Genomic DNA, 14,620 nt, shown 5'->3' on the forward strand with positions numbered 1-14,620 from the left:
ATGAGTTCACTGTACTAAACTGGCCCCCACAGTCACCAGATCTCAACCCAATAGAGCATCTTTGGGATGTGGTGGAACGGGAGCTTCATGCCCTGGATGTGCATCCCACAAATCTCCATCAACTGCAAGATGCTATCCTATCAATATGGGCCAACATTTGTAAAGAATGCTTTCAGCACCTTGTTGAATCAATGCCACGTAGAATTAAGGCAGTTCTGAAGGCGAAAGGGGGTCAAACACAGTATTAGTATGGTGTTCCTAATAATCCTTTAGGTGAGTGTATATTGACAAAGACAAATGCCAGACAGATATGAATACATATTTTATTCAATTTAAAGTCCATAGTTTAAAAATGATAAAATCCTTGTTAGGCAGAATAAGAGTTCACCAATACATATGGTAATACATAATTAAAATTCCATTTACTGCATGCTTTGACTAATATTTTATGAATTGGTGCTGGAATAAAAAGAAAGAAAAACAAATCACAACATTTCAACCATTATCTATTTATATTTTGGCTTGGTGTATTTTTGGTGTATTTGGTTTTCTATTATGGAAATTGTATTAGTATCTCCTGTACATACTTATGTGGTGTGTGTGTGTGTGTGTGTGTGTGTGTGTGTGTGTGTGTGTGTTCTTAATATTTAATGATTTTGCATTTTGTAATTTTCAATTTTGCAAGAATCATAACTGAAAATTAATACTTTTATTAAAAAGTAATAATAATGTTATGCAGAAAATCAAGTTCTTGCCAGAAGTCACCATTGTATATAAAATGTTTAAATTGCAGATCATACTAATTATTTATTTCATTTTTTATGTAAGTCTTTATTTTCCTACTAATTATGCTTCACTAACACTCTCTGCTGCTTCTCTCCTATGCTGCCGGTTCATTAGTACCAGCCTTATTGAATATTAGCTCTTCTGCTAGTGACACCTTTGCAAAAATCAGCTGGATTCCAGGGAGTGGACAAAAGGATTCAGAGTTTTATGTTGCATATATAAATAATCGTAAGCTATTTTTCCATTTCTGCTTGATAATAGTCTAAATTATGGACTAATTTAGTGTTTCTGTTTCCATGTGCATTTTCAATTAGTAAGAACAAAAATCTTAAATGATGTAAAGCAGTATTATGTGCTTCATAATATACAAATCAATGTGCTGAGATATCATTAAGCATAGGATTTCTGCAAACTAAAGTAAAACAACCAAGCCAGAAAAAAACACATACTAGTAGATGCACACTAAAATTGACAAATAAGGCATGTCAAGTTCCATACTGTGGATATTACAAAACAGTTTAGGATTACATTGAAAATTATATTTGTTGGGGGCTATTTTCTTTTACTATTACATTTTGTTTATCTCTTTTAGAAAAACAGTTTTATTAATAATCTCATGTGTAAAATAGAACATTGTCATTTCTACATATGTTGTTCTTTAGTAAAATTTGGATGGACATACAAATTTTAATGTGTACATAATGACTTGATTATGCACCTTTCATAGGTAAAGGTAACTGGAAGATTTCAGAAGCAGTAAATATTTCTCAAAATTTCCACATCATTGAGGGGCTTGAGCCTGGATCTGAATATACAGTCCGCCTCATGACTAAGAACTGGGTTGATAATACTAGTATTTTTGAAGATGTTATCGCGACCAGAGGGAAAGGTGAGGAGAAAAGCAGCAAGAAATTAAAAAATAACTAATTCACAGGAATTATTGAATATATATACAGTCTATATCATCTTCAGAGAAACATTTTTAAAGCCTTGTTTAGTGATAAGAAGTTTCAAGTTTCAAGTTTTTGAATTTAATGAATAAGAAAGGTTTGATTTGTAAAGTACTGTTTCAGATATGTAAGGCATGGTCATGTCAGACTCTAGAAACTGTATATACACAAATTGGTCAAACCTCCTTGGTTTATTTTATAATGCTTCTTGCTTACCTGTCCTATTTGCTTTCAATTCTCTTTGCATGATCAGCTTATCCTATTATATAATGATACAGGTGCCTAAGATGTTTATTGCAAATATTTTTACATTGGTATGTTAATTTACTACAACCTCAAAATGATTCATAGAATATTATGAGACCTAACGTGGTCTTTACATGAAAACAACCAGTGGCATCAAAATGTACATTTTCTGCTATTCAAAATACATATGTAAACTTAAAAAAATACATGGTAGTTATATTGAAAAGGTTACTTTATGTTACAAACTAGAGATTAAATACACTAAGGAAGGCAACAACTACAAACCTACGCACAGGTCTGACTAGTAAATATCTTGTTTTAAACAGAGTAATAGGGCTCTATGTTATTTGGCATTCACAAAGTATTTGTCTTATTTGATCATATTTGCTTACATGGTTTGAAAGACGAGGCTTAAAGAATAAGTATAAGCTTTTGTATTCCACAGGGTATGCTGGTATTTATGGAGGGATTTCCACACAAGGATGGTTCATTGGGCTGATGTGCGCTGTAGCTCTACTAACACTAATCATGCTAATCGCTTGTTTTGTAAAAAGGAATAAAGGAGGAAAATATTCAGGTATGTGTAAACACTTTGTAAATAGTGAATTATATGTATAAAATCAGCCTAGCACATCTGCCAGAAATGTAATGTCTATGTAATTACCAGATTCAAAATATTAATAAAACAGCATTCATCTTACTAGTCTCAGTTACAGCAGTGTCCACTGCCAATTACCATACACGCCACTCAGACAAGGTTAAATCAAATTGCTTTGTACTGCTGTATTCACCATGCTTTGCCTCCAGCTTTTCCTTTTCCTCATATCACAGACTTAAATTTAGAGGTATGACGACGGTTTGGGGTTTAACATGCAAATGCCAATTTAATGAAATACAATTTCACCACACCCCCCCACATAATCTTGAACCTTTCAGATGTTTTGCCTTTGTCTGGTTAGCACCTGCATTGCATGCATATTGTCATTTTAATTCAGTGTGATTACTTCCTAGTGGGTTGAACAACTAATTGAAGCAATCTAATGTCATGGCACTGTAAATGTATCATATTGCATGTGAGGCTTCCATACCTCAAATCCATAACATGATAATGGCTCCTATAATAAATCCCCATTTTGTTATGCAAAGTATATACTATGGAACATGCTTATAATGTACAACAACTACAAAAACAAACACATACATATATGAAGCACTCTGGGTTTAAAAGGTAGGCTACACACATACACACACACACTCACACACACATTCAGAGTTGTCTAGTATACCCACTAGATTGTAAGACCCAATCAATGCCCTACCAAACTGCAGCTACTTGGGAGGTAAAGAAAACACTGTAGTTGAGCCACTTGGGAGCCCCTGAACACGATCATTTCCATTTTACAATTGCAGTCAAAGAAAAAGAGGACTTGCATCCCGACCTTGAATCCCAAGTTATGAATGATGATACATTCTGTGAATACAGGTAAGCATTTCCTCCATTTACCCTAATGGTATTGTTGTTGTTTTTTCCGATATTAATGGTGTTATATTTTCTTTTCTTATTTCTTTTATTTTGAAAGCAAACCTTACATGCATGACTTTTATAAGGAACATCACAGACATCATTGCTCAAGACACATTGTCGGCTGAGTAACTACAAAATGTATGTAGTAAACAACAAGTACCAAGGTATCCAAAGTTGTGGTTTAAGTATGACTAGATTTTCCCTGTGTCTCTGTGTTTTGTGACTTTGTAATCTGTAGAAAATGTTGGTTGAAAGCATTGGAGGGGGGGAGGGGGAGAACGGTAAGTTATTTTTTGTTTGTAAATTTAATTGTAAATTAAAGCTGCCTAAAATCACAGCAGGCGTGGCAAAACCAATCTGCAGAAGTGCAGAAATCAAACCTCAAGGGCAGTAACATCTGTTTTAATAACTGTATGAACAGGTAAGGTCCTAATTACCATGGCATCATAGAATGAAATGTACAGCAGCAAACAACAGAATAACATTGAAATCACAGCATCATCGTTTTATCACAGCTGGAAATTTACATTTTCACAGCTCACTTCCACATTTTTCAATAAAACCTTAAGCGAGTCAATGGTGTAACTCATTTGTTGCACAGAGTTTTTAATAATCAACACCATCAGTATCAAAGGTTGGGATATGTTCATCAGATGGCTCCCAAATGGCTCATCTGGTTGAAGTATCCATCTGGAGTACAAGATGAATCCTACAGCATGGGGATTGAATGCTCTGATCCAAGCTGTGTCGCCCACCAGGTGGGAGTCTTTAGTTTGCAGTACATCAGCAACCACTGTCTTGAGTAGGACTCCTGCTAGAATGAAGGATAAACAATGTGGACTTTTTAATTGTCCATTTGGAAATTATTTAAATGTATAATTTAAGATAGAAATACCCCCTTTTTGTTTTGTTTTAAGTGATAATGATGAAAAACCACTGAAGGGAAGTCTCCAGTCCCTCAATGCAGAAATTAAAGCTGCCGAGAGTGGAGACAGCCTGGTTGACTATGGGGATGACGAGCACGGCCAGTTCAATGAAGATGGATCTTTTATTGGCGAGTACACCGGCCACAAAGACAGGGGATCCATGGAAGTAAAAGGGACCCATCAAATTACAGCATAAGGAGACAATTAAGGCCCTGAAAAATTAATGTATACTCTCTTCAGACAAAAAGCTAACGATATCAATCACCCACACCACTGAAACTGAGCTGAAGGATACAGTTATTACCTGATGAGTTGTGATTCTGGCAATTTTACAGTAGATGCATTCAAAGAAAATCGATTACACTGATTAATCAATTGTCAAAAACGTTTAGCAAAAGGATGTGTATAATTGTTCCCAATAACACAAAAAAATAACCTCCTCAGTACACCTCAGAAAGAGTTACTCATCATTTTATATAGTTCTCACACATTATCCTAGGAAGTTTTATGATTAACCAGTAGTTGAGATGTTGAGAACTTGAATTATTCTGTAGAGCATTTTCACTGGTGTGGCTTGATTGACACCGCGTGGTTTGCACACCCGGTGAGATGGCCATTCAAATTTATAAATTATGCGGGGCCTCTACATAATCAACTTTAATGTCAAAAGAAAGGAAAACATTATAATGCAAAGTTTGAAGGAAGAATAAGATATGGCTAAAGCTATGTATAGCACAACTTTATTTGAATGAAAGAAACTTATCAGTCACACTGCCATGTAAACATGCTGTATGGCAAAGCGCCTGCATACTGTAAAACAATTGTGATCGTTTTTCCAATTTATACATTTGTGCTTTGTTTTATATATAGTCCGATACATTTAAACTACTTGGCTTTAGATAATATGGCACATTGTTTGTATTCTGTACTACATTTTACAAGAACAAAAACAAAACAAAATATTCATATCTCCTGTCAATGTTCAATTTATTTATGGATTAAAAAAATATATGTAATTTTTACATTTAATCTTCAGACAATGTTCTCTCAGCTTTCAGTTCCTCTGTTTCAACTCATTGCATGTATGTGTATGTATAGATACAGTATGCAAACAGTATTGATCTTTTGCAAAGTAGAATACAACAGGGAATGAGGTACCATATTATATAAACTTATAATGAGGGCAGATTGCTACATTTACAAATTTGAAAGCCATTTACTACTTAAATATTTCACCCATACGTTTTTCATTTTGTGATAGCTACAGGTGGAGTCTCCCTTTATGTTACTTAAAGATCATGTTTATTTCATATTAGCCACATTGAGGTACAAATAAAATCACAAGCCTAGTGAGACGGGTCAGACAATATGTATCTGAACCATAACCATATATTTTACATTTAGTTCGTGCCTATTATGAATTGCTTAATATTTTATTTTTTTACGCAACTTGTCATGATTAGATGTACATATTTTAGAAGAAAAATCACAAAAGGCTTCCTTTTTTTATTTGTATTATGATGTAGCTTTTCTAGAGGACAAAAACTTATATTCCCATACCGAGACCTCAGGGAATGTGAAAATAAGTTGTTGCTTTTGTTAGATTTTTTCCTTCCCCAGAACTCCCCAGATGCTCTGATTAAGTGGGTAAACTGAAAATAAATTACATTATACATTACAATTATGCCTACTTAATTATACTGCTGCCTAGAGTATGGTTGCTCTCATTGACAATGAAAGAAGTCTGCAAAAAAAAAAAAATGACACTGAAATGGCATGAAGATTTCCTGCTCAATATTTGACTGTGTTGTAAGCCATTTTCATTTGTATACGACCTATTTTAAAGATGCATGATGGTTAATTGTCAATTTCAACTTTTTTACGTACAAAACTATGTTGCTTTTTTATTATTTTGACACGTGTGTGGAATGCATTCATTCTGGAGAGTATATATGGTGTTTCCAAATGTCACAGACAAACTCCAGTAAGGACAAATTATAAGTTTTATTTTGGGCAATGAAACTTTGTTACTGAAATGGCATAGACTATTTTAGTTTTTCCTCTATAGTATGGGTGTGATTTTTTTTTTTTGTCATACCTTTGAAGTTAAAATTATGAAACTGTATACAGGCAACTTTAACTACTGGTGTGAAATTATACAAATTGCCTAGAATAATGAAGGCTGATACCTTAATGAAGCTAACATTACTACTGGTAGAACAGAAGACAAAAGCCAGGATTTTGCCCCTGCTTAAGCTGCATCATGTCAATATATCATGATTGAGCATCCTGCTTAAAGTATACTGAGATGAAAAAATAAATTGTGTATATATATATATATATATATATATATATATATATATATATATATATATATATATGTTTTAGGCTTGTACAGATATGATTTACCACATCAATTTGAGCAAAAAATAAAATCAGTACATTAAGTACATTTAAAAATGTAGTTTTACATAATCATATATATATACATGAACATAACTTGGGAAATAATTGCTCTTTCTTTGGTGACATTTCCTTGCCCCTTTGTTTCAATGCAATTGACAAGAGTAAATGTGTTCCTCTGTTGATTGTACAAAGCCTGAATCATAGCTCATGCTGGGAAGCAAAACATAAGTTGTTTAAAAAAGGTCTTAGTAAGTGAAGTTCAAGGGGAAATTCACAAAGAATCTTATATGGTGGAGGTAGAGGGACATTTAGAGAAAAAGTACTCCCAACACTTTCATCTAATTCTCATAAAGTGTTATAAATAATGTAAAACTCAGGTCAATGTCGCCGTTTGACTAGGAGGCCTGACAGAAACTAGTAAGGAAAGGAATAGCTGCCTTAACCTAAGAAGAAAAACGAGCTCCCCCAAGCCGTAAATCTCTCGACATGTGAACAGTTAGAGGTTGTTTCACATATTAGAGTTTGAGATTTAAATCTCATCGTCTTTCCTTGGGGATAATCCTAAACAGATAGCCGCCATCACAAAAAAAACTCAACCCAAACGAAAGTGTCTCTTATTTTCATCATGTTTAATATGTAATACACTAATGCTACTCGAACAAGCAGGCAAAAGAATATATTAATTCATACAAAAGTATTTTATTTTGGGTAGCCAGGGACGAAGCCACTAAGCAGTATAGCTTACCTTACTACTTTAGTCATTGCTTTATTCATTTAATCACTTGCAAAAATGAATTGTGCTTTGTAATTTGAAAGATACATCTGAAGGCACTTTGAAGTAGTGTTGCTAATGGGCTTTTGTTAAACAAGCTGGTTATTTTAAACAGTAATACCTACAATTATATTTGGTATAGTACAAGCCTTTAATCTAATTAATAAAATGAATTCATGTTAATATTGCTATTGGATCTTAACTGTACATTTTGATGCTTTTATGCTCAAAGTGATTGTGATATACCTACTGTATGTCAACATCTGTTTTACTCCTCCTTCCTTGAGTCACTTTGGCAAAACCTGCATAAACCTTTTTAACATCATGCTAAGTTAGCACAAAGTTGTGAAAAACTGTTGCATTCGTCTTTTTGGATGCCTAGAGTAAACTTAGTCAACTTTTTCTTTTTTTTTTCCAATAAGTGTTTGATTTTAAACTTTTAATAAGATGAGTAGTAATCGTAATATGCCATAAAAAGTTATATGAATATGGCCCAATGTGTTTTAAACAGTGCATATATGATATTATTTATTAAATAAGAACCTCTCTGTCTTATTGTATTATGTAAAGCCTCCATTATGAAAGGTATTGATATTTGTAACATTTTGCACACCCTTACTTCAGCTGGAAAAAGTCATTCTATCATTGAACCAAAGTATGATTTATTTTATACTTGTACAATAAACTGTTTCATTACCTTGAACTTGTATCAAGTTTAACATTGACCCATTTTTACAGTTTGTATGCTGACATTTGATTTGTAAAATGACATAGTTGCATTGTCTTAAACAGGCTAAATATTATTAAACAAAAAAGGAAAAAAAACAAGGATGTTATGCATTTTCAATATGTATTTTACCATGAAATGTAATGTTATTTACGAAGACATTAAAAGATGTATCCATTGAGTTTAACAGTATAATGGTTGTGTTTTTATATATAAAAACCTCATGCATAAAAGCATTCACAAGTAAAGCAAGCAATGTGGAGCAGAAATGATCCAACACATTATTTTTCAGAAGAACTACGAAGAATCCTCTGGAGCATTCCCTGCTGTATTCTTTTAATAATCGTTCTTTGAGGTTCTAATGCTCTCATAATCTCACAGGTTAATTTAGCTGAACAAGTAAAAAGTAAGCCGAGAAATCGCTAAACTGATCTTGTTGTTAAGAAAGTTTCCTTATGTTGTCTGTGGTTGTACAGCTGTCTAGGAGTTATCAAAAACATACATCTCTTAAATCTAAGTTGTCGCAAACTGTAAAATATTATATTTACATTAATCCACTAATGTAACCAAGTAATTGTGGCCCAGGATGTGACCTAGTCACACCCAGTCCTCCCTTAAAACATCCTGCAAAATTTTATGAAGGTTTGCTGAACAAGATTTGTTTATGAATCTATTCTCCTCATCTAATTTCAACTGATCTCTGTGCCCAATGCAAATATTTTAAATTAGTATTAACTACTATGCCCATTTATTTTCTGGTTCTCATTAACCAGCTACTGATCATGCTTATTATTACTGTTACTGTTATTACTATTGCTATTAGTATTATTAATACCTACATCACATCAACAAACGTAGAACTAAAACTCTATAACAGGGCTGCTATTTCTCTTGACTGAGGCATGAAGGTGAAGAATAACCTTAAACACAGAAAGACAAATGATACCAAGTGCATTAGCAATGACCTAATTGTAGATTTCCTTTAACTTTACCAATGTGAAGATTGTAATGAGAATACTATTAACACCTGGCATACAACTGATCTTTAAAGCAATGGGTCCTTAAAATCATATTCTGGATTCATTTAGAATGCTTCTGGGCCACTTCTCAGTCAACAAAGCACTTGGGAAAATCTAAGGGGATGATCTTATATTGTACTGGCTCTGCAAATTAATAGACTCTCCAGTCTGTGGTGCTGTCAACAAGTCACTTTATATAAGAGTTTAATTCATCAACATTTTCCCCCTACGAAGAAATTTGAATAACCTCTTCCTTAACCCATCAATGTCTGCAAATACAGAATATTAAATCATGTTTGACTTAAAATGTGAGAAATACCCATTCTTTGTTTTGCAACACATTTGTGCTTAATGGCATTTGATAGATAGGGCAAATACTGAGTTTGATAAAGACACATAATTGTATGTTATTGTTCCCCAAGAAGTATAACCACAATAAGAAAAACAGTTTTAAACTGATGAACAAAGTCATAAAGAATCATTACAATGAGGAAAACCTTGAACATTAAATAAACTTCTACTACATATAACAAAAACAATAACACTCTGAAATATGACAGAGAGAGTGAGATAACTGGTTAAGATGACTCAGTCACTTGACTTAATTGATTCTCTCCATGTTTGGCACCTCCTCACTGACTTTTTAACAACGGCAATAGTACATGGCTACTCTAGCCGTGACACTAAAATTTAGGCCACAGTGGATATAAATTGTAGCCAAGGATGGCATGATTCCCTCAGGGTAGAGACAGATGGGGCAGAAGTACTGTATGTGAGTTAATTCCAAATGACTTTGGAAACAGGTCAAGATACATTAATAAGAGGTCAGCCTGGTATAGAATGCATAGGCCCTCCTTATACTCAAACCAAGTGCAGTGATTTATATGTATGCATCCTGCAAGTCCACAATGAATCTCCTTTTCTGAGGGAAGAAATATATATGTTTTTGAACAAAGTATTTGAACAATGCATACTACAAGTGCTCACTTATCAGTGTTAAACCCGATCATTGAATGCAAAAATGATACAGAAACTGCACACGACACAAAGAAGTATGGAAAGATGTATTGTTGGAATAACAAGAAGAGACTGAGAACAAATGGAAATGTGTGACATTATTGAAGGAGTGAAAATGTTATAATGGCAATGGGCACAGTGCAAGAATAACAGATCAACAATGGACAAAGGAAGCTTTTGAATGCATATAAAGAGATGAAAAAAGATGACCACATAAAAGATGAGAAGATGAAATGATAAACTTTGCACGCGTGATATGGAAAAGAGAAGCTGTAGATCGAAGCAAGTGGAAACATCTTGGGGAGCCTTCATCCAGCAGTGGATGATTTATGCTGATGGTAATGTTGATATGTATATGATTTGTGATTAATGCATATCAACAAAGAAGTCCCTGTTCCAAAAATTGAACCTTATACAAAGTAATAAAATAAGATTATTTAATTTAACTTAGTATAGTGAAGTTAAATAATCCAAGAACTAGAAGCGCAAACTAAAAAAGACATGGTTTTAGTAAAGAGCAGAGAAGCAATGTGTGATTTAAGTGTTATTCTTCAAACCAGCGATTTAAATATTCTACTGGTTATTTGAACATATTGTTCTTTGTGTGGGGGACAGCATTCAGCCCTACCACATACATTGCAGCAATGCCTAGAGCTACAAATGTAATGAAGTACTGTAAATGCAATTTTAAGAACTGATTAATTATTTAAGGCTCTTTCCTAAAACATGCTTATTTCATTGCTCCCTGGTGGTATTCAACACAACTATCTTGTCATGTCACCTAACAAATATGTCCCTTATCAGTAGAACAAATAAAGATTGTAGACAAAGTGTACATTAAAACACACAATCAAGTTACAGAGAAGTAGGCTATACAAGCCAGGGTATGGTTCATATATGTATATGCAATATTGCAATCCAGCATGTCAACTAAATAATGTAATACCAATAAATGAAGCTGTATCATTACATATTTATTTTTAGATTAATATGTTATTGTCCTTGAATTTTAAATAATTCCATTACATTTCTGTAGACATTAATAGACATAATATATAATATTTGAGTCAGGTTTTTTTTTTTTTTTTTTTCTCGTTGATTTACTGCAGGAATAGAAAAAATGAGATGTCAGGCACTAGTGAAACATGTATACTCCATTATTACAAAAGGCGGGATAGGCAAGTTGTGGAAAATACTATTATCCAGATAAATAGAGTTAATTGAGCAAAACACTGCTTGGGTTTATTGCACAATTCATCATTTCTCTTGTATTTGAGGGGTATTTTGAGATACTGAGAACAATGTGGCATAGACACTTCAGTAAGGAAATATTGAACTTGCAAAGGCATATTAAACCACTTTGAGACTCATGTGTTTGTATACATACAACCACTATCAATGTGTTTGTTTGATTCATGTATGCATTAATTCCCTATATCACTGATTTGATACGGTTCCTTTATGAATAGCAGGCTTGAAGATTTATGAAAGTAAAAATGCAATTAAAGATGCTTTTTTGCTATAATCTAAAGAATGGTGGTTCTTGATCATGAGGAATATACTCAATATTTCCTCCTCTGTATCAACAACTAACATCTCAGATTATAATCTCTCTCACCCAATTCATTTTAAAGTGGGATTTCATATAGTAGGATATATAAAACAGTTAACTTATACAATACTCTGTTTACATACCAAACCTCCTGTTTGTGTATAAAGCAGAAAGCTTAACTAATATATTATCATGAAGTAAAATGTATTTATGTCATTCTTTAAAATGATTGACTGCACCCTGTAATTAGTTTGCTTAAGCTGTTACAAGGGTGAATTCATTTACACACAAAGAGAGGTAAAATAGATGAGATCTTTACCAAAGCTCACAGAGCATATCTATGGTTCTAAATGAATCCTGTACTACAGCTAAAGAGATTATCCCACTAAAGGGACATTAAAAAATAAATTACATTCTGTATCCTTAATTGCTAAATGCTTCATAGTGTTTTCCACATTATCAAAATGTTAAGATCAAACAAACTTTACCTGATCTGAACTGATAGGAATCCATCTGGAGCAGCTAAGCTTAAGATATTTTAAAGTTGTACTGCACTCAATATACTATATACATAGACTTATCATGGCAAATAACTATTATTATTATTATTATTATTATTATTATTATTATTATTATTATTATTATTATTATTATTATTATTATTATTATACCATTTCCACTAGAGGTCACTGTTACCAATGAAAACACTATATACATTACTATATTTCAAAATTAAAATATAAAATAGCACACATTAACACAAATCCAACTAAATTTGGCAATTGTAATAACCATTGCTCACAAAAGTGATATCATCAACTCCGACATGAATTGCTAATTCTGGAACAAGTCAATTGTTTCATTAAAATATGACACACATGAATAAAGACGTCTTATTTCCATACATATTTAATCTGTACATTCCAACACTGCTACACTTTACAGTAAAAAAATATGAGCAAAAACACACTTTGTTTGGAGAGACAATAGGTCATTCTGTTCTTGCGAGAGAACCAGGGGTTTTGTCACTCTTACCCATTTTTCAAGCACGTATGACATTTTGATTCGTCTCCTCTGGAACACAGCTGCAATTTGTTCATTTCTCAGAGTGCCATGGATCAGTTTTTTGAAAAGACAACATGAGCCCACTCTAAAAGTCACCGTAGATCTCTGTTGCAAAAAGTGCATATAATTTTCCTGGATTTCAAAACAGGTTGTCACATAACATCATCAATAAACCACATGGTGTATCTATGGCAAACAGACACCAGCTTGTGCAAGGTATCTTTCCATATTTGTCTAAGCTAAAACTGACAACCAGTGTCTCAGTTTCATGAAGCATCAACAATGAAGAAAAGAAAACAGAAAAGGAAAATACAAATCTTGGGCATGTCCTGATGCAATAACAAAAATATGTTATATTTCTGTGGGCCTTGTGTGTCTATTTCTTTTGCTCCTTGACTGTTATATATTCTAAATACTTTTCTGTGAGGACAATTATTATTTAAGGTTTTTACCAAAGCCGTAGTATGCTACTTTTTTAGTATGTAAATTGACCAAGTCATTCAAGTCATTCTTACCAAGGTTAGAGAGCTCCAACATTCCTTGTCACATCTGTCTCACCAACATGGCAACCTGCTGACTTCAATGCTGAAGCCTAAGTTTAGCTCCTACCCTGCTCAGTGGAGCACTCAGCTTGCTGTTTTCTAAAAGCCTCAAGTGTGGCTAATAAGCTAATCAAACTCACTGTTTGAATGACCACAGTTTCAATAACTTGCATCAGTCACAGTTGGTATGGGGCTCTTCATAAAAACAGCAAGATGACAGATTCTCCCAGATGCAATCAAGGAAGAGGCCCGTTATCTATTTTATTCGACTCTTCAACTGTACACATGCAGGGAGAAGAAAACGGGTCAAGTAAGAAAGTTAGAATAGTGTTCCTGTCATTTTACTTCTTTATATCTTTCCACTTTAGAAGCCAAATCACATAACCGAGCAATTGTAAACAAAATATTTATAATAACACTGACGGTTATTTGGTTGAATGTAATTTCTTGAAAATCCTTGAGGCGAGCCTGTTTAATTTGCTTCCTTCTATCCCTCACCATTTACATAATGAGAGGGACATTAGGTATAGTGTGGCTCAAGAAAATGTCTGCAAGAAGGAAAAAAATAAGCCTTGAACTACTGTAAATATTCAATGAACATATCATGAAAACAAACCAAAAAAAAAAACTAGGCGATACTTTTTTACTTATTGAAGTAAAGTATAAGTAATGGCCAACACTATTTGTAAAGTCTACTAAAGCATTAAGCCACTTAATTCTGAGACTGTCCCTTCAAAAGTTGTTTGACGAAATGACAATGGATTTGTACTACTGTGATATCATGTAATGTATTTTTTAACTGTTCCATCTTGCTGTCAAGAGATTAATGATAATAAAAACTCTGTGGTTTCTACTGCACGTGCTACCTCAGTATATCTTTGAGCTACAGAAGCTTCCTCACATGTCTCAGGGACCCATTACACACATCTTGGGCCAATTTTTCTCTTCGTCCACTTGCTGCTAGTCTGTAGTAAGCCAACAGACAATGACAGTGATTCTCCTCATAGAAACATGTAATAGGGCCCTTACTGGAATTCTACAACATTTCATTCAAGACTCGATTGGTTTCACAATTATTTAATATAAG

General features: G+C 33.5%; 1 protein-coding gene across 19 annotated transcripts in view; it reads left to right on the forward strand.

The window, feature by feature from the left end:
• chl1b (cell adhesion molecule L1-like b) overlaps window positions 1-8,525 on the forward strand; it is a 79,058-nt gene extending 70,533 nt beyond the window's left edge. For 11 of the 19 annotated variants that reach the window (XM_066698057.1, XM_066698060.1, XM_066698059.1 and 8 more), the window contains 5 exons: window positions 901-1,014; window positions 1,514-1,675; window positions 2,428-2,559; window positions 3,393-3,465; window positions 4,425-8,525. In XM_066698057.1, coding sequence (XP_066554154.1) covers window positions 901-1,014; window positions 1,514-1,675; window positions 2,428-2,559; window positions 3,393-3,465; window positions 4,425-4,629 — 686 coding nt within the window. In that variant the 3' untranslated portion in view covers window positions 4,630-8,525. The other 8 variants (XM_066698069.1, XM_066698071.1, XM_066698077.1 and 5 more) reach the window with 4 other exon arrangements.
• The last annotated feature ends 6,095 nt before the right edge of the window (window positions 8,526-14,620 follow it).

The sequence above is a fragment of the Amia ocellicauda genome, chromosome 3, assembly GCF_036373705.1.
Source record: "Amia ocellicauda isolate fAmiCal2 chromosome 3, fAmiCal2.hap1, whole genome shotgun sequence".
Taxonomy (NCBI): domain Eukaryota; kingdom Metazoa; phylum Chordata; class Actinopteri; order Amiiformes; family Amiidae; genus Amia; species Amia ocellicauda.